The following is a 25,139-nucleotide window of genomic DNA, read 5'->3' as shown; positions in this document are numbered from 1 at the left end:
ACAACAAATTGAGCATAAACTTAATTTAAAAATCGTCGTGCGGGGTAGAAAATCAAATTCTTACCTCCATATCTTATGGGACAATTACCACTAGGGATTAAATCTATTTTTAATTGTAATTAAAAAAAAAAGGTTAAATTGAGTTTTTTTTTTTTTTTTTTTTTTTAAAGAAGGCCAGTTAATTTATTTTTCCTTTTGTTTTGGGATTAATAAATCAAATAATAAATTCCTTAACGAGACTCATGACCGCAGCAGCCCGTCGATGGTCAATGAGGTCAACGTTATGAAATCCCATGTCATCAAACCATGCCAGCACCTGGGCTCCACATCCGGTCAACATCTTCACGAAATCCTGCTGTCGGTCAACCATTGGATCTCCGCCGAACCCGATCACCAGGCACCGTCCCAGCTCTCCGATCAACTCCTTGTGAGGCCCCCCCACCATTGGATTGCAGTAGCGATGATCCTGATCCATCCCCTTGGGCAGCGCGAGTTCCCACATGAGATCCAGCACCGGCAGTGGCAACAATTGGTCGGTCGCAAATCGGAGCTCCGAATTAGTCCTCTGAACTCCTCCGAACATGGGCTGGTTCATGACGATTCCGGCGACCTTCAAAGGGTCGAGATGAGAGGCCGCGGCCACGGCCTTGAGTCCAGCGAAGAAGGCAATGTTGCCGCCGCAGCCGACGCCGTAAAGGTAACACCGGGAGAAGTCGCCAAAATCCTTGAGCCATTGGTCGCCGTGGGGATCCGTCATTTGGGTTTTGACCCAGAGGAGAGCGTCGGCGGCGTCGTCATACTGAGCCGGGAGGCGGCTCTCGGGGGCGAGACGGTAGTTGACAGAGATGGCAATGGCGGGGATTTGAGCGACAAGGTCGGCGCAGTTGCGGTGAGTAATGAGGTCGGAAGCGGTGTGGAGGATCCAGCCGCCGTGGTGAAAGTAAATGAGGATGGGGAGACGGGCGACGACGCCGTCATTGGCGGGGATGTTGGTGGGGCGGAAGAGGCGGAGGGAGGTGGAGGAGGAGGGGTTGAGGGGGAGGTCTTTGAAGGAAACGGGGTCGGCAGGGGCAGGGGAGGAGAAGGCGGGGAGGTGGAGGAGGCGGGAGAGGGAGCCGTCGGGGTTGAGGGAGATGCTGAGGTGGTGGTAAGGGTTGAACTTGGACATGGTTTGAGAGCGGCGCATGGTGGTGGGAATGGGGAAAATGGGGGAGGAGGTTTCAGAGAGATACATTGTGGAGATGTAGGATTTGGATGTGAATGAATGAATGAATGAATGAATGAATGTGAATGAAAGGAAGGCGGAAGTAGTAGAAGAAGATGATGAAAAATTAGGGTGGAAGGAGGAGAGGAAAGGACGGGAGTGTGAGGAAGTTTTGGCCATCCAAATTACGACGACTACATTAAGTCATAGAGAGAGATCAATGAGAAATGAAGATATTGAATTTGAACCATCCAAAAACTACACACAATTTCTTCCTTCTGCTCATTATGGAGACACGTACGATAACATGCCCGATAAAACAAACAGCAGCTAATTTTGGTCACTAACAATTTTTAGAAGAAGGCAATAACCCATTACAAGAGTGACGTTAACTGGAAAAATATAACACAGTGTGAAAAAATTAGTCTCTGCAATTACCACAACATCCAAAAGGCCCCTTTTGAACTGCAAAATCAACAACGCACACATTTTCTGTACTCAATTTTCAGATGATAGATTCAGTACTCCTTGTTCCCAAAATTCTTGCACCAGAGCTGTGAGGGAATTGGCCGAACAGGATTGTGCGGCCGTTGCTGCATGGGAAAAGAGATGACGAGGTTACTTTGCTGATGGTATACTTAACAGCATCTGGTTCTAATTTGAATGAATGATAAGGTCTATTTAATCTTGGTGCACGCTCTCAATCAGGAATATATATAGAGGGAGGGGAGCTTCCCGACTTAAATGAAAGAAAGCACTAAAACTTCGGAATCATGTGACGAAAACAAAATAAATGCCTACCCATAAAAAAACCTTACCTCAATCAAAACACATCCATAAAATAATAATAATAATAATAATAATAATAAAGATCCAAACAATAAATAAATATCCGATGGCAAGAAATCGAGACAAATATTTCGAGAATCTATGAATCAAGACATCCAAAATGAAAGGCCTTCCGCATCATTAACCGGAAGGCTCTTCCTTTGTAGTTCTTTCTTTGAGCCTATCCTTTTTACTATACTTCTCATTTTCAAAATTCGTTCGAACACTATGGAAGGCTAAGCAAGTAGTCAGACATAAAGTGCAGCAGTTGCCTAAATAAGGACATGACAAAACCTAGAATTCATACCAATCTTGAGCATCAGCTTTAATAAAAGATGACATGTTGGCAATTACTCGCCTCACTTTTTAAGGATTTATATGTTCGTTATTCTCAATGAACACCAATATGGAATATTCTGTCTTGCCATGATGAAACTTTCAACAACAGAATAGAAAAGATATAAACCAATAATTTTATCCTTTGTAAAACAAATATTTTTAAAAATAAATAACTTTGAGTTCGTTTCTCAATCAATAAAGCAACTTGATCCAAACAAGTGCAACATATTTGAACCAGATCCAATACAAACAAATTTATAACTCAACCCAACTAATTTAAAGGTTAAACGGATGACAATATGTTTATTTAACCACCCACCTTAACATCCCTGGTATGAGGCACAAACACTCAGTGTTAGGTGGAGTGTCTGTGTCAGTCATGTGCTAGATATCCCGGTCGTACATCTTCAACCATGCACCGTTATGATCTTGATATGCTTATGACAAGTCTTGAGGGGAACCCAGCTCTATATTCATTTTTCTCCCGTTTTTGTGGCTTCGTTGGATCTTAGGCAAGGTTTGTATTTGCCAACCTAACACAACTTGTGTGAAATCCAAGCTCGTTCGGCCACACACACCGCCTGTGGGTACATGTTCAATCATCTGCGACTTAACCGACTTGCCTCTACATTAGGCCCAGTCATCTGGCTCGACCTTGCCACTACTTGGGGTCAAGGTCTCTCAATGCAACATTGCATCTCAACTTGTCATCTGAGTTCCCAATTAACACAACCTTTCATGTCATGATGTCATCGGCCATCACAGCTTGCTCGGTCATGTCCATCGAGAATGGGCCTATATGTTGTTCATAACATCGGGTCATCCCAGACATCCATCCATTTGGGTTTTGGACCCTCTCATGTCCATGCCATATCGTTTATGGACTTCGTTACGGATAGCGGGTGCATATATCAACCTCCAACACAAGGGCTGGTGTAATGTTGGCATACCTGTGTCGTCTGATATTGTCCTTGAAAGACCCATTGCATGTGCCACAAGGTAGCTCACTTAGGCCACAAGGCCAAGTGGTGGTAGAGAGCTAAAACCATGTCTCCCTCTATAGTACATTTTGAGGCAGTTCAAATCTTTATAGAGTAGACGTCATTTGGGTGAGCGGTCATACGGCCTTGTGGAGCGTCTATCGGATATCCAATTGACACAAAATTTAGTGAGCTTTCATCTTTCATATAGACAAACTTAACTCCAGAGTCGCATGCTAAAACTCATATTGAAATCCCAACTAGGCTAGGGGCCCTATCCAGCCCTCTCCAAGATTATTTGCATCTCAGCTTGACTTTAATGCACACTCTTGATGTGTTGGATGATGCACCGTCTTCCTCAGTCGCATCATGACACTTGTCTGTCTTAGCTCTCACGTGGCTAGATGGGCGCCACTTAGGGGTCGCCACCATGTTTGTCCACGTGTGGGGGGTCACAACCTACTATCTTCATAGTGAGGTTGTGAATTAGACACACATATGTCTGACAAGCCAAAGTACGCCAAAGTACATGCCCAATATTCTGTTTTTTTTTTCTTTTTTAAATTCAGACGTGCGGGGAGATGCGCAGTATGTGAGCATCGTAACTTTTCAACCATGCAACATCATGTTTTTAACCCAAACATTGCTAGTCTTAAGGCCAACTCTAGCACATAACATCCTTTTTCTCGAGTCTTTTTGCTCTATCGAACCTTAGACAAGGTTCTTTTGAACAATCGTTAGAACACATCACCACATGAGCATCCTCTCATTCAACGATGACATCATCTCGACCTGTTTGCAACTTGGCTTTCTCTCACCAACGTACGCTGCTTTCTCGTACATTTCAATGCTTTCACTTCTCTTAACAAACTTTCTTTGCCTCGATCTTGCCTCTAATCTAGGGCAAAGTTCTTTCAAAGCATCATCACAATTTTTCTTACATCTTAGTTCTCGGCCACTTGGTCGTCCACTTCTACACCAAGTCAAGACTTTGTCAGGATGAGTCTCAAGGTCCTTTCGAAGCATCATCACATCTTTTCTTACATCTGAGTTCTCGGCCACTTGGTCATCCACTTCTACACCAAGTCAAGACTTTGTCAGGATGAGTCTCAAGGTCCTTCCAAAGCATCATCACATCTTTTCTTACATCTTAGTTCTCGGCCACTTGGTCGTCCACTTCTACACCAAGTCAAGACTTTGTCAGGATGAGCTTTGACATTTCACGGAGTCAAAACTAACTAATAAAGTTCACTTGAAGCTTCCTACCACTCAATAGACCAAATAAGTTTCACTACTTACCAGGTCAACACTAGCTTCCAAAAGCTCACTGGGTGCTCACCCAAACTTTAAGACGCCATCCCAAATCTTAAAATGGCATTAAGTTTCATTATGCATTCGGGCACGTTTACGAGAATTGACTCTCAAGTCCTTCGTACTTACCAAATCTTACCAGACATCCATCCATTATCAAAGCATGATGACACTTGCGACCATGTCATATCAATCGAGCATAGCATACAAAAACCCCATCCCTCCAACCCTTGGGATAGGGTGCACTTTTGACACAACCATGCCACCCAACACAATCACTAAGTTGCTCGTTCTCAAAGGAAGTCACCCAAGGCACTTGTGGCATAAGACTTGCCTATGCCATGACACATACATATGCCGCGTGGTAGCTCACTTGGGCATCCAAGCCTAGGGGTGGTGGAGAGACATCACACTCATAAATTATAAGGCATTTTTTATCTATCACCCATGGAGATCAAAATAGAAAAGGATCACTTGTCATCGTGGAGTGCCCATTTTAACTCCAACGAACAAAAAATTTGACAGGCTTGCATATCCCATTTATACACACTTAACTCCACAGTCGCTCGTCCAACCTCACGATAGAACCTTGACTTTTAGGGAACCCTTCTAGTCCCCTATAAGCTTGTCTTTGACACTTTTAATGCCACCGTTGTTTCTAACTCACTTAGAAAAGAAGCTAGCTTATACAGACTTATTTTTTCTTTTTTATTCCATTTTCATTTTTTGTGAGCTTTTATCCCCCCAATTTTTTTTTTTTTTTTTTTTTTTTTTTTTTTAAAAAAACTACAATTGCAAATTAGGTTGGTCAGTGTGGTAGGAGCTCAAAAGTGGGCTGCTAAAGGAGCTACTTCCAAGCTTCCAACTATTAGTGTAGTGACTTTCAGGGAAGGAAATGAATGATACTTGAGATCAGCTTTAGAGGCAATATCCTTATCTAAATAGAATATCCAAGTATTGGGCTCAATGCAAAAGGTCAACAGAGTATGTAGCTGACTTGGTTCCAAAGCATCCAGCCTCTTGAAAAAATTGGTGGATCAATTGGTGCAACCAAGAAAGTTATTTCAATGTTGGCAATTTCATGAGATTATGGAAGGGTAGATTGATGATAGAATAACTTTTGGGAATAGAGATGAAGGCATGGACAATATGTTTGAAAAAAAAAATCATTTCTCGTTTGATATAATGAAAATGCTTAAAAGTTCAAGGATATAAATTCCCAAAGAGAGTGAAAGAGAAATTAAAAACACCATGTAGAGAACAACTATGATCACGAACTTTTTATAAACCTAACAAAATACATCACCATAAAAAATGGCTTTGTTATTGACTTTAGATATCATTGTGAGAAAATTAAGAAAATTGAGGAGGGCATTCTAAATCTGCTTTCAAATCTACCGCTATGGCTTTTACTTTGTACTTCTCAGAAAGGGCGGAGTAAGCATCATTGAGCTCTTGTTTGATTGGAGAAGAATCTCTAACTTCTTTCTGAAAAACTATTCTACTTTGCATAGAACCATTTCAAGATGAATCCAAACTGAAAGTTTATCTAGAATTTGACTCCATAAAAGAAGCTTCAATAGGCAAAAACACAAAGGAATGCACCACAACACAATTTGAGGAGAAAGTACGCAGCCCCTTGAACCTCTATGAAATTAGTGCAAAAATAGTAACTCTTGAACGAAGACAACCAAAAGTCTTCTTGGAAAGGAAAACACCTTAAAAACTTTGAAGTTTATGTTTCCCTATTCTATAAAAGAAGGAACTTCTCGTAACTGAAGATCACACGTCTCGTGGACAATATTTTAGAGACCATTTACATCGAACATCATATTTATCCCAAAACCAATGATCTTCCTTGACTCCACCACAATCATGCAATATCATATGATGCAAAATACTGATTAGACCCATCCAGAACAAAAGTATGCTGAACTCTTAAGCATTCAATAGTCCGTTTAACAAAGGGTAAGACGAGAAATGCATGTTTCTCTAGCAAAATTGGTTCCTTTCGACATAAGAGAACAAGATTCGACCTAAATAAACCATGCCCCATATTTGTAGTTAGACCTTTCCCTTTTTAGTCAAGGTGGAATTGATGTGAATTCAAGCTCAATTTTCCGTACACCAACAAGTCTGTCTAGAGGGGGGGAAATAGAATGAATCCACATTTCATCCCGCCAAAAACGATAATTAAAATACATAAAGATCCATAAGTTGAATAGCTTTCATCGTTAAAGAAAACAAAAAAGAAAAAACAAGGAATAGATAGACAAAAGTGGGGATATAAGAACCTCAAGCTCTGCAGATTTCATAGCAACAGGAATGCAGACGAGAACGATGCCAGCCATGGCAATGGCGGTATTGCGTTTCCAATGCTTGGGCCGGCAATAAGGTCCTCCGCTCATGCTCCAAACCTTAGCCCTAAAGTCACCATGGGCTTCTCCATGTTCACCTCCTCCCATGGTTTCACTGCTCTCTGAAACTGGAGATCAGAATGGCGATCAAAACCAAAATCATAGTAAACGAATTAGCAATGAACTAAGATCCATATACGCACGAAAACAAATTAGAAATCAGCTCGGAGAAATGGATCGGGAAGAGATGGATTTCGTCGATGCTCAGTACCTGAAATTGGGGGATTTTGATCGCCAGCGAACGAGGAAGATATTGTGTATACTGAAGGCCGTGTTTTCGGGAACTCTATCGGCAAAACGTGTGTGAGCGAGGAGATTTTGGTCCATTTTGCAGTTGAACCGGACGGCCTAATAAATATACATGTACACTGTGAACAAATCAACTTAACCTCAATTTCTTCAACTTGCGGATGTTATAATTTCGAGCATAAATTTCCATACCCAAAAAATAATAAATAAGAAAATAAAAAAACTTATTTATTAATGACTAAATTAAAAGTTCAAAATAAAATGTTTATGGATATATTAGCTGATTTGACATAAATTTTTTAAAAAGATGAAGGTCAATTAATACTACTTGGTTCCTCTACTTTCATCTTTGAATCATTTTACTTTCATCTTTGAATCATTTTAGTCCTTGCAGTTTCAAAAAATGCTATTTTGATTCCTTTACTCTTATGATTTAGTCATTTATCATTTTCAATCAACCATGGTTACTGTCTTTCAACTCCGGTTCTGCAAGTGTCAATCTGAACGACGCAGGAGATATGGCAAGTTTCTGAATCAGCTTGATAGAACTCCTTCGATCATGATCTCTATATTCATGAGTAGTTAGCATATTACTTGTTTATCGTTGAGCTGTAATTAGTTAAAAAGAAATGAAGGCTCATTCTTTCACCAAAAAAATAAAAGCTTCAGTAAGCTTTTTTTTTCTATTTAAAGACTCGTCTGATGTTAAGCAAAACTGGAATTGAATATTATACATGCATACATACATACATACATACATACATACATACATACATCCAAGAAGCCTATATTCATCCAACAAAGTGTACATTCTCATACACTCTCAGAAACAACACCTCCCATGATGAAGCTGAGTGTTAACATTAGTACGAAGACGAGCCTCGTTGCAGCTTCCTTTGCCCTCTCTGCATGTTCACGCCGCCCTTCGATTCTCCATGTTACCAGCAGATGGTTTTGATGACAGTGGTGATGGATGATCTTCCGGGGGGTTGGTTTGGTCAAAGATCAACAATATCCAGAGCCCATATTCATGTTAATTTAACTTCGTGCATGTTCGGGTATGAGGTGATGACGCAATTCAGTCGATGCACCAGCAAGTTCTGCAGCCGATTTCGGTTCAGTACCCGCAAGAATAGTTGTGTTGAAGCAATGAAACATGATGACGAATTTGGTTTTACCTTGAGCTGTGAAATTGAACAATGGCGGTAGTGCTTGGCCGTTCGGTAAACATGCATTTGGATCTCTCAAATCGTCAAAGAAGGGGTGTGCACAAGCCTCCAACTGCGATAAAAAAGGCCACTTCATTGTCCTAATCCATCATGTAAGGGACTAACAATATTTGCAATTTCAAACAAACAAAGTCATTGTCAAATAAGTAATGATTCTTACCGCAGTGCAACGTAGGTTGGGCGAATACTGGAGCAACCTTGACACGAGATCTATGGCGTCTGCAGGCATTCTCATGTGAAATATCTGAATATTACAACTTCAATGAGAATTCCACCCTCATGACAAAAAATAAAAGATCCATAACTATATAATTTTGCACGAAAATGCAAGAGACCTTGTGCCACGGGTGTGCTTTAATCTGAGGAAATTTGAATTCGGTGTAATTTGGGTTCATGCACTTGATTTCCTCTCTGGTTGGTGTTCCCAATATCTAATTCACGTGGTAGGGAAAAAAAGTAAAAATCAGATAAGTGACTTTGTTTCGATGTTGAAATAAGTCAACAAAGGTCGATCATACCTTGATGATCTCTACCAATTGATCAACACCACTTTCACCAGGAAAAAGAGGCTGCAAACAATTTACATGTCCATCACACATCAGAAAGACCATGAAAATAGATTGTTGATGTACATATAACGAAACGATTATGAAATCACAACACAGTTGTAATCTGAACAGACAATGCCCTACAACTTCAAGACAGACACTAAAGTAAAGACCTACCTGTCCTAAAAGAAGCTCAGCCATTACACAACCAACCGACCACATATCTATGGCATTGGTGTACTCTGTTGCCCCAAATATGAGTTCGGGGGCCCTATAATACCGTGAACAAATATAAGATATGTTAGGCTCTCCTGGCATCTGAAATTGAAAATTAAATTGCATCAGATCATAAATTAATAAATTTCCTCAGATAAGAATCAAATCCAAATTCAGGTATATTCATACCAACATCTTTGCGCTCCCAAAATCACATATCTTTAGTTGATGAGTGTGAGGATTAACCTGCAGAATGAGCAGAATAAAATGAGCTGCAGGTAAAAGATAACTACCCATCACTTCTACCTCAAACTAACTCTCAATTTAAGTAACCTCTTTACGGAAGAACTCAACATCATAATAAGCATAATTACTTGAAGTTCCTTATCATTTTAATATGTTTATACAAAGTGAGATTTGATAACTGTTAACATGGAAACATTGTTGAGGATTAAGGTTTTGGCAAGCCTTTGACAACTTGGCTGTAGCATATGCAGCATACGTGTGCAGGTAGGTAGTGTCATCCTCAATTAGATCTCTTGTATAATGTGTTTCACAATACCACTTACTTGAACATTTTTCAAAAAGGCGGTGGATATAGTTTTTACAAACCAAGAATTTTCAAGGCTGGATCACATCTTTGGAGCTCTTAGTTCGCCTTGGCTTGTAGAAGATATTGATGAATTATGATGGAGGTTCTATCTCATTTGCCTTTTGATGTATCTTCGAGAGAGTGACAATTTTAGCTTGGAGAGTCTCTTGCTAGTTTTCAATGCCTTGGGTGGATGAAAATTTTGGAGTTCTATAATATTTTCCATTAGGCCCTATTCTTTCAGATTTAAGCCATGTCTATATAGTTATTTCGGATTCAGTTTAGCTCCTTTCGTTAGGCTATCTTCAGTTTTCTCTAGGTTTCTCTTATATATTATTTCATTCTTCTTTTTTTTTTTTTTTCTCAATGAAAGCATGGTTTTTCAATGAGGAAAAAAAACAAAAACAAACAATCAAGCGATGAAGAAAACTAAGCAAAAGGAATTGTTGGATGGTGGAAAAAGGGAAAATGTCCTACCAGTAGATTCTGAGGCTTAATATCACGGTGACATACTCCTACGACCTGATGCAAGTAATTTAGAGCCCGGCAAATCTGGAGAAGAGAGAACAGAAGTTACTGCATTTGTACGGAGGGTTGCAACAGTCAAATGTGGGAAGTTAAATACTACTCATGCCATCAAATCAACAGCTAACTGAGGGTTGACCTGATATGTATAAAGCTGCACATAAATAATAGGCATACTCCGGTGCGTCCTGATATAATGCTTAGAAACTTTGTAGACAGTTTTGGATATATACTCCAGGACAAGGTTGAGGTATAGCTCATCTTTATCAGTAGTGGAAAAGAAACAATGTTTTAGTTGCACGATGTTAGGATGGTTGAGTATGCGCATAGTCTGGAGTTCCCTGTTCTTGTATCTCTTATCCTGCAGCACCTTTTTTATTGCTACGGCTTCATTTGTTTCCAAACACTTCGCCTATAACAACGTACATGTAAATTTCAAAAGTTGCACCAACCTCCGGGTCCAAAAAAGAACCAGAACAGGCATGGCATAATCAAGTACCTGAAAGACAACACCAAAAGAACCAGTACCGACCACGCGCTCTGCCATATAGGAGATTGTCTGCAACAAAGTTACAATAGCAAAGAAAATTTTCAAACAACTCTAACCAATTACAAGAAATCGTAGACAATAGGATTTGATTGAAAACGTTACAATGAAGTATGTCATATCTTTCATTGTAACATAACAAGCAGATTTAAAATGTCACCTGTTTGGGGATTCCATTTCGACCACCAACTGTAGTTGCAATTATCTGGCCGGCTTCTGTCCCATTGCCATTCACGACATCAGGTTCAAAGTCCTAAAACGGAGGTATAGCAAACAGAATCTCAATACTTGTTTCTATTCAATGGCTTCAACAATTTAACCAGACCAGTCCAAGTCCATCACACACACTTTCAGCATGGTCTAGATATCGAAGTATACAAGATAGTCGCATTTCGACTGCTATAAGTTCAATATGTGAAGGTGAATCACAATGTACAGAGTGAAAATGGAATGACAAATATGGAAAATACAGAGAATTTTTTAAAACCAACAACAAAACAAGGAGCTATATTTGAACTTGAAAGTTATCTAAGAATAACCTTTTCATCATGGTTGGATTTCTCATCTCTAATTCTCATCTCACGCATTTCCCTTGGAAGATGATCAAAACCAGATTTCTCTGCTCCAGCTGTTGATGAAATGTTTGAAGTGCTCGCAGCATTATCCAAAGAAGTGCAAGCCAAATCCGGGTCTAAACCAGAGGCAACTCTTTCGACATCATCGGAAACCCCATCAACCTTCTGTTCAGTTTCTTGATCAACTTTTGCTCGCTTTATGCCAAAATCTCCACCCTTAAAAAAACACATTAAGAAGGAGACATTCTAAAAAAATGATGAAATCGAAGACATCTAACATCATAGCACTGAAAGTATATCAATTATGGTAAGAGAGAATGCATGATGTTCCACCACGTCATAGAATTTGAATATTAGTTTAGTTGTTCCCCAACGTGACCGAAAGCGAAAGCATTAAGAATTTGAACAAGCCGAATCGCTTTCAAAGCGGAAAAAACGACAAAATCAATTAGTTCAAAATTAGAACTCAATTTCGGTGGATCGGGCATTCCAAATTTGAACTCAATTTCCCAAAACGCAAAAGAATAAATAATTGAACATGAAAAATTATACTCACCGGGTCAGAAGAAATGGAAGTCCGACCAGAAGTAATGCTCTTAAGACGACGCATCATATTCATGGCGATTGTTGATTGGGTCGCGTCCTCTCACCTCCCAACAGAGAGATGAAACCCTAATTCGCCCGAAAAACGCCCCCTCGACGAAAAAGTCCCAAGGAAACACAGAATCATCCGCCCGAAAAACAGCCCCTCAACGAAGAGTTTTCTGCAATGGGCAGAGAAGAGAGAGGGAATTGAGGCAGCAGAAGAGAGAGAAACCCAGATCTCTCTCTCTCCTCCAGCTGCTAAAGAGAGAGCTGAAGACAAGAAGGGCAGAGAAAAAGGGAAGGGAAGGGAAGAAGGGAAATTAGGTTTAAAAGCTTGGAGAAGGCATTGTTCGAAGATTTAGATTTGGTCAAGGACGGATCAAAACCAATCATTGGATCCCGCTTCTTAACGTACGTCGGTCAAACCAGGATCCTCTGCCTCTCCTCTCCATGCCTTATTGCCCCTCCTTTTCCCAATTTGCCCCTCCTTTTCCCAATTTGCCCCTCCTTCCTTCTCCTTTTTACCAAATATGGCTTCTCCAACTCCACTATATATTTCAATATTACACTTTATAATAATATCTAAATTAAAATAACACACATTCAAATTTCTTTAACTCAAATAGAGCTAAGGATAGACATTAATATGATATTTTAGAGGGTAAGTCAGTAAAAATGTCCAAATATTTTCAAATGGGCCTAAATGTGTGGGCTGCCTAAATAAATGGGCTACAAACAATACATATAGGGTTGCTCCTTAAATGGGCTTGTTAGTAAAGGTCCTTTATACACATATATATATTTATATATATTGTTAAAATTGGGTATACCTAATAAACCATATTTCTTTTCTTTTTCTTTTTCTATTGTAATTTTTCAGAAACTTATTTATTTATTTATTTATTTTGAAAATATAATTACCATTGAGACCCATTAAATGGAAAATCCTAATTAATAGAAAAGTGTGTGTATGTGGGCATCCTATTATTGGTATATTTGTTTAGATAGAGCCTAAAAAATAAGACAAGATTGTAGAAAAATGAAACAATTATTAAAGTGGCTTCTCTCTTATTTGATACATTATAAGATATTTGAAGGGCTACCAAATTAATGCATAAACATTTGTGAGATGTCACACTCAAAATCAAAGAGAAAAAAAATGTAAAAGAGAAGATTGATATTGACCTCCTAACTCCCTTGAAACTGATGAAGGTTAAGTGATGGAAAATAATTGTAGTACAGAGGCTTCTTCTAAAAGATGGCCAAACAATTATCAACAAAATGTACTTAACCATGGTATCAACTTTCCACCGTCTATAGTCTATGTGGTCTAAGCGAGCTATCTTGTAGCACTGCATGGGCAAGTATTATGACACGAATGTCTCGAGCTACTTCTTTTGAAATGAGTTTTTCAAGAACAGTATCAGACAATGCGGGTGGGTCGACAATGTGTCTCATTCCATGTGTCCGAGGTTAGTATATGCACCTCCTATATTTGTATGGAGTCTATAAATGATTTAACATGGACGCGGGATGGTCCATGCCTTGATAGACACATGGGTTAGTTCTCGGTGAACATGACCGAGTAAGCTACGATGGCTTGTACAACCCGAGAGTTGGGATGACATCAAGATACGTGGGTCATGTTGATTTGGAACCAAGATGACAAGTTGAAATCCAACAACGACAAATATGAGAGACCTTGGCGTAGAATAGAGGTAAGGTCGAGTCGAGTGACTTGGCTCAGTGTATAGAAAAATCTGTATGTGGCCAAACAACCTTAAATTCTACATGAACTGTGAAGGTAAACCTCGCTTGTAAATAATGCTTACATTTTCCTTAAAACTTGTGAACATATCAATATCATAATAACAAAACCTTAATTTATTTAAATAATTAGAGGGACTGAAAACTTTTTTCTTTTCAACGTTAAGAATCAAACTACAAGCTTGTTAAGAATCTAGAGAGAGAGAGAGAGAGAGAGAGAAAACAACGTTATCAAGAAGATTCTCTCTGCATAATTTTTTAATAATCAATAAGATCAGTCAATTCGTTTTAAAATACAAATACATTTAAAAGAAATTAAGGAAAATTGATTAATGAACAAGGGGATCATAAATATAAAAAGCTGTCGGCATAGTCAACGAAGGAACCAAAAAAAAAAAAGGTTGAAAAGAATATTAAAAAGAATACAAATGAAAAAGGCCATAATACCGGGAGGCGTCGGCGGAGGGGAGGTCCGGTGGGAGCAGGTTGAAAAAGAGGGAGAGGGTATATGATTGAGGATGGCGGTGGAACCCAGCGCCTGTCACCGCCATGGGTGGGTGGTGGACGATGCCCTTCATTTCTGATTTAACCTTTCTCCCCCACTTTTCACCGTCTTCTATTTTTAAATTTGATCTCACCGTTGGTGAAGCAGGATAAAAAGTTTTTTTTTTTTACAGTATACAAACCAAACACTCCCATAATTCCTGCCCATATCCAACCCTGCGGTTCCGGAATCCCAGAGATTAGACCCCCGACCCCACAGTCTCCATCTAAATACCCTACTCAAAAAAAATAATAATAATAAAACGTCTCTCTCAAAAACGCCGTTCATCATTATCCCCGACTGTCACCTAATGTTCACCACGTGTATACCCCTAATTGGTCAGTTGAAACAAGCCGAAAAACTTGACATTAAATGTTACACTTTTCTCCCAACAGCTTCTGTCACATATTTATTACGTTGTCAGACAGATGTGACTTCGTAACTCCACCTGCATCGACGGCGCGTGACTCTACTCACCCCTAAAGCAATATTAAATCCTTCCCTAAATATTGCTCAACCTAGTTTATAATATTATAAATGAGTGAAATCTCGTCAACAAATTAATTTCAAACAAACACAGATCAGGAAAATTACAAATTCCATTAAATCAGAGGGAAAAAAAATTCAAATACATAATTAACAAAAACACCCTTTTTTTTTTTCTCTCTTCTTCACAAGAAAACTAGAGAGGGTAAACTTGAGTCAATACCCGAACCACAACCACAACCACCACCACCCTACTATATATATATATATATACATATATATATATATATATATATATATATATATTAGAAAGAAACCCTTTTTTCCTCTTTCCCGAGCCACCAACTGGGTGTCTAACACGGGCGGTTCGTTCTTGACTCAATACCCCCACCTCACCTCACCCACCTTAAAAGACTTCACACTAGCTCACATTTTCTTTCCTTCTCACATACGGTTCACAACCCTAGTATAGCAGTAATAATAATAAATAATAACAAACAAATTACTCAGGGAGGGGTAAATTAAGTAAAATAAGTTCTTTTTTTGGGTAAAAAAAAATATATAATTCCATCAGCACGTGGGGAGTCACGCGCGGATCGGGCATCAGGTTTCGCATTGAAGAGCGGCCTTGATCTTCTGGACGGTGCAAGAGATGAGATTGTTGACTGTTTCAACCGATTCCACGGTGAGCTTCGCTGTAGGGAGGCTATTCACCAGGATTTGAAATGCCACGGTGAGCAGGGACCCACCGCCTGTCCCTCTCTCACCCTGCCGCCCTCCCTCCCCGCCACTCGGACTCCTCCCACCTGTCACCGCGCCGTCAGCCACAATCGCAAACCCCGAAGGCAAAAGCGCCACGTACGCCGAATCGCCGCCATTCATCACTACGTGCATTGCCGGGATGTCCACCGGCGCGTAGACCACAAGGGAGCCGGCCGCGTCTATGCATGTCTCTTGTAGAATCAACATACTGCTCTGGTTCGCATTCATAGCCTGCTAGTACGGAAAGAAAGGACCCCTCAAACTTTGCATTAATTTACAACAAAAGTCAAAACCCAAAGGAAAAAAAGGTTACTTTTTCTTTTTGGCATTAAGAAGAAAGTTGAAAAGGTGGGGGAATGGATCAGAAGAAAGAAAAGAAAAGTGGGTCACAGAATTCAGAGGAGAAGTTGACAAGTTTTTTGTTTTTGCTTTTATGTTGACTTTTTTTCTCTTCCTTTTCCCCATCAGAAGCTGCAAAAGCAAACAAATGGGGCTCTGTAACTTTGCCTGCCGCCCCCACCCCCCACCCCCCACTCTAAAACATGTCCTCGTGGATACTTCCAATTCCCAAAGTCGACCCTCTGATCCCCACAAACGATACATCTCCAACTCAGGGGCACATGCGTTATGGAAAAAGGCATCGTTTGGATATCAAAATATTATAATAATAATAAGGATTCAGGTAGAGAGAGAAACCAAAACAACCCCTTCAAAAAAAAAAAAAGAGTTCTAGAGAGAAACAATACGCTGGCTCTTAATAGAGAGACGCAGTTGCCATGATCTTGGCCTTTGGCGATATGAGCCATCTCCTGCATGGGGCCGCCGTTGGATAGGATGTCCCATTCACTCCTCAGCCGCTCGTCACGGAGGAAATCAAAAAGTCGTTGGGGCGATACCGGGAGCCATACCGACGTAGCTGCACTCAACACAATGCCTGGAGGTTCCCCAGGATCGTCCACGCTCTTTCGTGTCATGACTCGGACGTCCTCATCGACGCTCCCAGCATTCAGCTTGTTCCATTTGTGCACTGTGGATGCACACACGCCTGCGCAGAAGTTGGCTGTCATTCGTTGCGCTAGCTTCAGCATGCTCCGCCTCCCGCCAGCAGTTATGGCTGCAGCAAGTAAACATTAACAAACTTATAATAACATCCACAGTCAGTCAAGATGTTTAGGCTGTCTTAAAAAAGAAACATGAGACGATAAGATACCGGTGTGGTCTCGTATTGGTGCAGCTGATGACATGAGAATGGCGAGGCATTCACATTGCCGTTGAAGGGTGGCAACCCACCGTTGTGCTCCGAAGCCCATGCCGGAGCTGAGTAGGGGACGGTAGAGCTGGTGGACTTGGCTATCATCGTACTCTGCATGTTCCACCCACGTAACCTGATCCCATAATCGCAACACCTTAATAATTTACTAAATATTCATAAATTTGATTCACATAATAAGATCTTTAGCAAGTCAAAGCATCATGATCCCTGCAGATTGACCAACTTCATTTTTAAAAAAAGGGGTAAAAAAATTGAAGGGCATCTGTTTGACTGTTGTGGAAATCAGAAATGGTGAAGAGGAGAGAGAGAGAAAGAGAGAGAGAGAGGGAGAGGAGTCATTGGTGTTTGACTAAATAGTCGTTGTTTGGATTAAAAAAAGAGACTGACACATGAAGAATAGGCTGGAACCAGTTCAGACACAGATGCATTCATCTATTAACCAAACACAGCATAATCGAATAGAAACATCAAAATGCCTTGGTTTTCATCGAACCAATGAGGCAACCTCCACTATTTGTATGGATAAATAAACAATTTAATGTGCTCGAGACACAGAAATTTCAGTAACAAAACAGGAACCTCGATTTCCAAACATTATTTTAATGAAAATTAAGCAAACCCAGATGTTGAAAATCCAAGTTCTGGATAGAGAAATTTTGTCAAAAAGATTTGGAGCATCCCAAGAACATATAGTATTGTTTTGGAAGGTTCAGATTCTAAAATATTGTGTTGCTTTGATTTAAATAATGCACTACTGACAGATTAGTGATTATAGTGAATAATCACTAAAGTTTTAAAGTCTGACTTGGGAACTGGAAATCTGGAAATGGGCAAATGGACAACAATGGGAATGGCTTTGAATTTTGATCCATTATTTCTTCTTCATTTTCAACTTCTCTGTGTTGCTTTCACTTTAATGTTTCGTGGGAAATGGCATTCAATGACAAAGCCAAAATAAATGTAAGAAAGGACGACCAGAAACATCAAAACCACACAAAATGGGTCTCCGATGGAACATTTCATGGGAAAAACATTTAATTTCATGAACTATTCATTAAATGTGAGATTAATTTTCCTAATCCCATCTAAAATTATGATGTGGTTGTTTTGTGTTTTTACCTTGGAATACCCATTGGGCATGTCTTGAACGACACACCCAGAAGGAAGCCTTCGGCAGTTGATGAATGGCGAACCCCCACCAGTTGGCGTCTCTCTCATGGCATCGACCGATACGTCGACGACTGCCCATACCCCTTCGGCATGCTGCTTGCAGAACCGAAGAAAACTGACTTCCCGGACTGGCACCAAAGGTGAGAGCACTTGAAGCTCTGCGTGCATCTGAGAGATCAAACAAAACCAATCTTAGATCTTCATGAACTGTCAAAGAGTTAAGTCTGCAAATTCAGCAGTCTCTTACCAGTTGAAGTGCACCATTCCTGCTTCCCCCCATGCCACTGGAGATCACATCGATGGTCGTCGTTCGAGCAATCATACATGGAAACATCTCAGCCCATCGATTCTGCAAATGATATGACGAAGAAATCAGGAACAAAAATAAGTAGTGATCGTTCAGGAGGCTTATTGTTTTTGTTTTAAATGTTTACCGAGTCCATCAATGTCTCAACAAGAGCCAAGCTGTTGATGATCACCATGCCAGTTTCTCTCGACGCCTCCGTGACGAAACCATTCGATTTCATTCCAATGCAAGGAGTGAATGTCCTCATGTATTCTTCCTGGTTCAGTATTTCTCTTCCACCTTCCAAGTTACCAATCCAAAGTGGCTCATCAGTCTGCGCCATTTTGACCAATTCATCCATGGCAGCCAAAGCAAGCTCTAGTAGCATAGATCGTTCAACTGAACGATCAAGTCCTGTCCCCGGTGTTGGCCTCACAGGTGGCTGAACGACAGCCAGATTACCCGACAACCCACCTCCAAAATCCGGTCCAATAGGCATTGAAGTCGCCATGGTCAAATTACCAAATCCATTACTCCCAACTCCCAGTTCCAGACTTGAGCTCGGCAATGGAGGTGCAATGGAGTTGGCCAGTGACAAAATTGGTCTGCCGAGAAACTTCCCAGCAAGTGCACAAACCCGGTCCAACTCATCCTTCAGCCGAGCATTATCAATCCTTAACTGCTGCTCTTCCAGCGAGATTTCTCCGATAATCGCCGGACCGCCGCAATTCGAACAGATTGGATTCCTCATAGCATCTCGAATCGACATATTCTCAGCTCTAAGCTTATCATTCTCCTGTCTAAGCAAAGTATTCTCATGGCGTTCCAACTGGGTCTGATCCAAACATAAAAAACAACACATCATCGATATCTAAAGCCACAAAAAATGAACAAAAAAAAAAAAAAATGGTGCAGTGCAGCTATTACCTTCATTTGGGTCCTCCGGTTTTGGAACCAAAATTTAACTTGTCTAGTTTCTAAGCACAGCCTCCTACTCAACTCGAGGCGTTGTTTCTCATCAGGATGAGGGCACTCTTTAAAAACACTAACAAACCCAAAACGAAGATGTTAAAAAATGGATTGATGAAGAAAGAAGGAGAAGGAATGAAAAAGCAATCGTACGCTTCGAGCTCTTGGATTTGCTGAGGAGTGTGTCGGTGGTAACGCTTCTTCCTCGGAGGATTGTCGGCAGCGTCCTGGTCATCGCCGGAGCCGCCGTCCATGTTGTCACTCCCAGATCTACTCTCGTGCTCTTCCTCTCTGCCTCTTCTTCCAACATTATGCTCGAAACCCTCGGGCAATCGGGCAGCTAAATCTCCCTGCCCGCCGTCCATGTTCGTCTGAGAATTTTCAAACCCATTAGAAATCGCCACAAAAACACAAAAGATGAATCGAGTGAAAAACGAAGAAAAGAGAGGGAAATAAGTACAAGAGCAAGAGACAGTCCAGGGGAGTTGAACATCGATTTGGTGAGGGATTGAGTGATGAGGCGCGGCGGAGCGATTGCGCCGGAGGATATATTTCCGCCACCGCCGATGCCGCCGGTGGGGTTATTGTTGGTGGTGGAGTTAATTGTGTAAGGTAAATCCGCTACGAATCGAGCACCAGCACCTCCGCCGCCGCCGCCGTCGAGGAAACCCCCAAAACTCATCGGCCAAAGCTTCTATAACTTCCTCTTTTATTTATTTCTTCCACTCGCTAATGTTTTTGGGGTGCTTACAAAATTAACGAAGAACTTAGCCCATTGCTAGAGAAATCAATGAAATGAAGGCGTTCCACAGAAACCCAGAAGAAATAACAGACCCACAAGACCCACAAAACCCCCAAAACCAAAAAGCAATAAGAAGAAGAGAGAGAGAGTGAAATGGAAAAACCCCTTGTGCTATTTCTTCCTCCCTCCCTCCCTCCCTCACTTTCTCTCTCTCGCTCTCTCTCTCTCTCTCTCTCCAGAAAAGAAGAAGCTGAAGAACCCTAGTTAATGGGGGCTACTTGAGCCTCGCTGCATGTTTTTAAAAAAAAAAAGAAGAAGAACCCCTTTCAAGGCAGCAGAAAACTTGGAGAATCGAAAAAAGAAAAAAGAAAAAAGAGGAGAGAGAGAGAGAGAAAGAGAAATGGAAGAATGGACGTTTTGTATTGTTATTTTAAAGATTTGTGCAGAGAGAAGAAGGGGAGAGAGAGGATAAAACGCAATATGTGGAGTATTGGAAGCCTTAGAAATACGAAGGTACAACAAAAGGGTAAAAGGGGGTGCGGTTGACTCTCAATCGCCCGTTCCCAAACCCTCTGAAAATGGCATCATACACTTACAGTTACAGTGGTGAGGAAGAAGAGGAAGAAGAGGAAGAAGAAGAAGAAGCTTAAATAAATAACCTATTCCCTTCTATGGGTCTCTGACTTCGGAAACTCCAAATTTTTGTACCAATCTCTTCCCTAAATTATGCAACTCTTTCACAAATTTTGGAATTCAATATATACTCAATTTCATTTTTTAAAATTATTATAATTTAACCTGTTCTTTAAAAATGTTTTGATAATATATTACAAAGCTTCATACATGCCATTATTAGTTATTAATGAATTTGTGAGTGTGTAATATCATATTTTAGATTTTTGTTATGATTATTTTAAAAAATTAATTTGTAAACCACGAGAGAAAAGAAAGACAGAGAATGATTAGAGAGAGATTGAGTAATAGGATGATGGGATATTTTTCACAAAAATGACATTATTTAACAAATTGACAAAGTTTTTATAAATGCTAAAGAACTTGTTAAACCAAATCTTGGGTGAACCCTAAGCCCTTTGTGTTAGAGACAGGACCACAAAAATTAGGTAGAAGGGGGAAGGAGTTGAGTTATGGTGGCCTTTTATGAGTCATACAAAATGTTGTTTTCTTTGGCTTGCTTCTCACTTTAGTCTATGCATAGAGAGAGTATAGGGCCTTTGGTAACCTTATGCATTCATTCATGCCTTTCCCCAATTCCCCATTCTCTCTCTCCTATTAATTTTTTGCACCCTTCTTCCTTTCCCCTTTCATTTTTTTTTTCTTTTTCATTTAGTGTTTTTGGTTTGCAATGCAAGCATACTCAATCCTACTCCAAAGGGTAGTTTCGTCATGTCTCAAGTGTATCGAAGGCTGGTTGGGTTTAGTAACTCTAGATTTATTAGTTGTAGGTTTGAAGTTTGGATTATTATAAGTTGGAAAGCTAATTTTAAGAACAAATTAGAAAACAAAAAAAAAAGAGAAAGGTGAAAGTAGGCACATAACATGGTTATGAAGCTAAATGTGAGTAATAAATGGCACTATAAATATTTGTTTAATTTGGGGCAATTAATTTAAATATAATCTTTTCCACTTTAAGAAAAAAGAAAGTGCTGCTTTAATATACCTCATTATGAGGTAATTAAATTCAACTTTTTATCTTTTTACTATCATTTACCACCCCATACTATTACTTTAAATTCTTCTCATTATATTTATTGTCTCAACCATATTGACTAAACTAAAATTAAAGCCCAAGTATTTTATTAGTTTCGTATGTTTTAAGCTTTAAAACCAAATTTCTAATATAACGTAAATGAATTATTATATTACATAAAAATAGCAACTTAAAAATAATTACAAACGTAGTAAAAAAAAAATCTCCCACTTTCAAATTTTTTTAATCTAAAAAATGTAACGTTTATTACCATTATAGTTCCATCAATATGTAATTAAATCAAAGACTTGAAAATTTATATAGTTAGTTAGTGATTATATAAATTAATGACTATCACACGAAAATACAAATATTTATAGATCAAGATGACCAAAGGTAACGAGACATCAATATTCTAGCAATTTAGTCTAAAATCTATTAAATATGAGATAAAATGTACGAAGAAATGAAATATATGGTTATTGTCGGGTATCCCACACCTTGAATGATGCATGATGCAGGAAGGAAGTTGAGTGGGCGAAGGTAGCGTCAAAAATTGGAACTTCATCACAAACTCAATAATGCACATCCAAAGCATATACAGTTTTTAAGGTCTATTATTATTCTTCTCTCTTTTACACAAAATAATGGTTATAGAGAGATGTAAATGGAAATGTGAAACAGAGGCACATGGTGAATGAGATCATTTATTCCCATGTTTTTGTCTAATACTATGGCTCGATCATTTCTTCTAAAAAGAAAAAATAAACGTTAATATGAACATAACTCAATTGATAAAGGGAAACACTCTTCTACTAATCTCATGTCATGCCTTTTAAGAAAGCTTGAAAATGAAGGAAGGAGGAGAAAAGAGAGGTGAGGGTTGGCAATGGCATGACTTTCATTAAGACATAAAACCCTTTTCAATCTATAAGTCGGGCAGCTCTTGTGAAATAAAATGGAGGATATCATATCATTCCCCCAAAATACAAATACAAAAATATATGATTAGTAAGAAAAATATTTATTAAAGGATGGGGTAAGGAAGTTATAATTAAATGGGGGGGAAGATGGAATGGCAATGGTCCACATGAGCGGAAAATAAATAGAAAACAGTGGAGGATGAATTTGGGGTCGGTAGGGGTGTAGGGTGTAGGTGGATCCCCACACATTCCAGCCAGCAGCCAGCATGGAGTTTGGGAGGGAGGGAGGGAGGGCAGCCTCATTTATAGGTGCGGCCAAAGACATGGAGGATCCACGCACCCTCTGCTGCTCCTCCTCCTCCTCCTACCCTATTCCCCTCTCCCTTCATCCTTCATACCCTATTACCACCTTAAACCACAACGCTACCTCCCAACTTGTACTCAATGAGTCTCTTGTTTTTGATAATGTAGAATACTTATTATCTCAACCCTTCAATATTGTGTTTGTGTCTTAGTCGTTTGTTGAAAAAGAATTAACAGCCTTACCCATCAGATGTATAGTAAAGAACATATAGCGTTTCTTGTTTATGATATACTATAATACAAGTTCCATTACGAATAAAGTATGTGTTTAACAACAGAATGTACCTGATCAAATTCAGCCACACTACTCTGCAAACCCTGTGGGAAACTTCCATTTCCTTCATGTCTTGGGAAATGTACAACTTTATTGATGGAGTCAACATCGGCCTAGTACACACAAAGGAGAGGTTATTAGTAAAGAATTACATGACCAAACTTTGAAAAATGGGAGCTACGAAGACCTGAATTTGGTTTGTGTTTATTAAAGCCAGGAGCTGCTTCTCAATAGCTTCAATGTTTGTACCAAAAACAACAGCCACTCTCTGCAAACCAACTGCCACAAAGGGCTCGGTGTAGACAATAAGTGCTCTGTTTCTGATTTTATTATACAGTGTCTCGTAGTGATTGAAGAAATATATGTCAGCCAACAGCCATTCTCTCAAGTTATCAAGGTGTCTGAAGCACGAACAATAACGCCTGCCAATAGATCATCATACACTAAGAATCTGAACGTGAAGTTTGGTTGAGAAAAGATGAATCAAAGTTCACTAGGATACCTCAAGTAAAAATCCCTGACGAGCTCCTTCACTTCCAGAGCTGAATCCAAGTAGAAATGAAAGTTCTGATTATCCATAACTGAAGTCTGGGGATGTAAAAAACCAGTGACTAAATAAAATTCTGTGCAAAGTAAATGGAGAATTAGAAAAGAAAAATGGAAAAATTGGTGCCTTGAACTCTATTGGATCAAAAGTTGCGAGTGCACATAGGGCGCCAAAGGTAGCAATATCATGAGCAGCCATGACTTTTGAAAATCGGTTTCCCAATTCTTTACTTACTCCCAAGAGCTGCATGTATACTCCTAAGAATATGAGTTACGGAAGAATTTATTGACATGGAAATGATGATGGATTGGCTAAGCCAAACCTGATGAGCAGCGTCTTTATAGCAATGTGACTTGAAGCGAGCCAATCCCAGAGCACAGCGCAGAGTCTCCATTGTAATAGGATTAAGATTTGGATATTGCATTCCTTTTTCCGCAATCTCCGCAGAAGCTTCAAACTGCCCCAACTCAATCACCACCACAATCAAACGCCTTAGCAATTCTGAGTAATTCTTATCGCTCCTGCAGAAATGTACGCTCTTCTTGTAAAACGCATAAGCCCTCGTAAGAGCGCCGTGGTCCTCGTAGAAAACTGCTATCGAATTGAACACGTTTCTTGCGTCCTCCGCACATATGGTTCTTTCCGTGTAAGATTTCTATCACAAAACCACCAATGAGGTGTATATATATCGAGATAATTCAATAATCACTACAGAATTTGATTTACTGATTCAATTCATACCTCACAATTCTTCGCGCATCTCTGTAGCATTTCGCTCATCACACGCCTCCCCTCAATCACCGAGTTGCACCAATTTTCATCCATGTCGTAATTAGGGCCCAATCTCCCGTCAATTTTTCGCACGATTTTGATGAACACATTCACGTCCTTGCCCTTTTTGGCTATATCGTACGCGATTCGGAGTGCCTCCAGTTGCATACTCCGCCGCCTTTCATTGGCGTTGCCGAAGCGATCGGCGATGAATATGAGGCGGAGGATTTTGGTACTGCGGTGGTAGTTGCTTGCGTATGCTTGGATGTCGAAATGCTTGCCCCCCTTCAAGAACGGCGTGGGAGAGTAGCCCTTTTCTTCTTCATCGCTATCGAAGTTACCATAATTATCTTCCGGTTTGTCGCTGTGGCCATCGGATTTGCTTCTGCAGAAATGCATTTCGGCGGAC

At 39.9% G+C, this 25,139-nt stretch overlaps 5 protein-coding genes and 1 long non-coding RNA gene across 7 annotated transcripts; 1 reads left to right on the top strand and 5 right to left on the bottom strand.

The window, feature by feature from the left end:
* Window positions 1-178: 178 nt before the first annotated feature.
* LOC111499123 (probable carboxylesterase 9) lies at window positions 179-7,480 on the bottom strand. Its single transcript, XM_023150605.1, has 3 exons — window positions 7,291-7,480; window positions 6,957-7,147; window positions 179-1,797 (listed from the first exon to the last, which is right to left on the bottom strand). Exon 3 carries the CDS (start codon window positions 1,382-1,384, stop codon window positions 215-217), a length of 1,170 nt encoding a protein of 389 aa, XP_023006373.1. The 5' UTR covers window positions 1,385-1,797; window positions 6,957-7,147; window positions 7,291-7,480; the 3' UTR covers window positions 179-214.
* A 548-nt stretch (window positions 7,481-8,028) lies between these two features.
* On the bottom strand, window positions 8,029-12,616 carry LOC111499041 (shaggy-related protein kinase theta-like). 2 transcript variants are annotated; one of them, XM_023150485.1, is made up of 13 exons: window positions 12,117-12,616; window positions 11,525-11,776; window positions 11,146-11,238; window positions 10,938-10,997; window positions 10,578-10,850; window positions 10,391-10,465; window positions 9,511-9,567; window positions 9,283-9,423; window positions 9,076-9,126; window positions 8,893-8,988; window positions 8,718-8,801; window positions 8,507-8,609; window positions 8,029-8,428 (listed from the first exon to the last, which is right to left on the bottom strand). In XM_023150485.1, exons 1-13 carry the CDS (start codon window positions 12,177-12,179, stop codon window positions 8,367-8,369), a joined length of 1,410 nt encoding a protein of 469 aa, XP_023006253.1. In that variant the 5' UTR covers window positions 12,180-12,616; the 3' UTR covers window positions 8,029-8,366. The 2 variants fall into 2 exon arrangements, with proteins under 2 accessions (XP_023006253.1, XP_023006254.1); XM_023150486.1 differs by having other exon boundaries at window positions 11,525-11,769.
* Window positions 12,617-15,480: 2,864 nt separating this feature from the next.
* On the bottom strand, window positions 15,481-20,625 carry LOC111499348 (homeobox-leucine zipper protein ANTHOCYANINLESS 2-like). Its single transcript, XM_023150918.1, has 9 exons — window positions 19,863-20,625; window positions 19,556-19,773; window positions 19,361-19,478; window positions 18,582-19,268; window positions 18,395-18,496; window positions 18,097-18,315; window positions 16,915-17,089; window positions 16,451-16,818; window positions 15,481-15,935 (listed from the first exon to the last, which is right to left on the bottom strand). Exons 1-9 carry the CDS (start codon window positions 20,082-20,084, stop codon window positions 15,546-15,548), a joined length of 2,499 nt encoding a protein of 832 aa, XP_023006686.1. The 5' UTR covers window positions 20,085-20,625; the 3' UTR covers window positions 15,481-15,545.
* LOC111499355 lies at window positions 17,120-20,754 on the top strand. The gene is made up of 2 exons (XR_002720932.1): window positions 17,120-17,311; window positions 20,601-20,754. It is a non-coding gene; the product is annotated as an uncharacterized LOC111499355 (long non-coding RNA).
* Window positions 20,755-23,301: 2,547 nt separating this feature from the next.
* Window positions 23,302-23,995, bottom strand: LOC111499353 (COP9 signalosome complex subunit 1-like). Its single transcript, XM_023150927.1, has 3 exons — window positions 23,915-23,995; window positions 23,600-23,834; window positions 23,302-23,525 (listed from the first exon to the last, which is right to left on the bottom strand). Exons 1-3 carry the CDS (start codon window positions 23,989-23,991, stop codon window positions 23,388-23,390), a joined length of 450 nt encoding a protein of 149 aa, XP_023006695.1. The 5' UTR covers window positions 23,992-23,995; the 3' UTR covers window positions 23,302-23,387.
* Window positions 23,996-24,023: 28 nt separating this feature from the next.
* Window positions 24,024-25,129, bottom strand: LOC111498865 (COP9 signalosome complex subunit 1-like). The gene is made up of 4 exons (XM_023150218.1): window positions 24,701-25,129; window positions 24,282-24,614; window positions 24,086-24,202; window positions 24,024-24,035 (listed from the first exon to the last, which is right to left on the bottom strand). The coding sequence occupies exons 1-4, from the start codon at window positions 25,127-25,129 to the stop codon at window positions 24,024-24,026; spliced, it is 891 nt and encodes a 296-aa protein (XP_023005986.1).
* Between the last annotated feature and the right edge of the window lie 10 nt (window positions 25,130-25,139).

This window comes from Cucurbita maxima, unplaced genomic scaffold, assembly GCF_002738345.1.
Source record: "Cucurbita maxima cultivar Rimu unplaced genomic scaffold, Cmax_1.0 Cma_Scf00026, whole genome shotgun sequence".
Classification (NCBI taxonomy): Eukaryota; Viridiplantae; Streptophyta; class Magnoliopsida; order Cucurbitales; family Cucurbitaceae; genus Cucurbita; species Cucurbita maxima.
Note: the sequence above shows the minus strand (reverse complement) of the source record. Positions and strands in the feature narration are given on the sequence as shown.

Excerpts from the sequence above, each read along its gene's own strand:
- LOC111499123 (XM_023150605.1), bottom strand. The coding sequence starts at position 1,384 with ATGGCCAAAACTTCCTCACACTCCCGTCCTTTCCTCTCCTCCTTCCAC.
- LOC111499041 (XM_023150485.1), bottom strand. The coding sequence starts at position 12,179 with ATGAATATGATGCGTCGTCTTAAGAGCATTACTTCTGGTCGGACTTCC. Across the intron at positions 10,998-11,145 it reads GAAATGGAATCCCCAAACAG|ACAATCTCCTATATGGCAGA; the intron begins GTGACATTTTAA and ends ACTTTGTTGCAG. Across the intron at positions 10,851-10,937 it reads CTTTTGGTGTTGTCTTTCAG|GCGAAGTGTTTGGAAACAAA; the intron begins GTACTTGATTAT and ends ACGTTGTTATAG.
- LOC111499348 (XM_023150918.1), bottom strand. The coding sequence starts at position 20,084 with ATGAGTTTTGGGGGTTTCCTCGACGGCGGCGGCGGCGGAGGTGCTGGT. Across the intron at positions 19,774-19,862 it reads CTGGACTGTCTCTTGCTCTT|ACGAACATGGACGGCGGGCA; the intron begins GTACTTATTTCC and ends GAAAATTCTCAG. Across the intron at positions 19,269-19,360 it reads ACCGGAGGACCCAAATGAAG|ACCCAGTTGGAACGCCATGA; the intron begins GTAATAGCTGCA and ends TGTTTGGATCAG.
- LOC111499353 (XM_023150927.1), bottom strand. The coding sequence starts at position 23,991 with ATGGATAATCAGAACTTTCATTTCTACTTGGATTCAGCTCTGGAAGTG. Across the intron at positions 23,835-23,914 it reads GTCAGGGATTTTTACTTGAG|GCGTTATTGTTCGTGCTTCA; the intron begins GTATCCTAGTGA and ends ATCTATTGGCAG. Across the intron at positions 23,526-23,599 it reads TAAACACAAACCAAATTCAG|GCCGATGTTGACTCCATCAA; the intron begins GTCTTCGTAGCT and ends TGTGTGTACTAG.
- LOC111498865 (XM_023150218.1), bottom strand. The coding sequence starts at position 25,129 with ATGCATTTCTGCAGAAGCAAATCCGATGGCCACAGCGACAAACCGGAA. Across the intron at positions 24,615-24,700 it reads GATGCGCGAAGAATTGTGAG|AAATCTTACACGGAAAGAAC; the intron begins GTATGAATTGAA and ends GTTTTGTGATAG. Across the intron at positions 24,203-24,281 it reads ATAAAGACGCTGCTCATCAG|CTCTTGGGAGTAAGTAAAGA; the intron begins GTTTGGCTTAGC and ends GTATACATGCAG.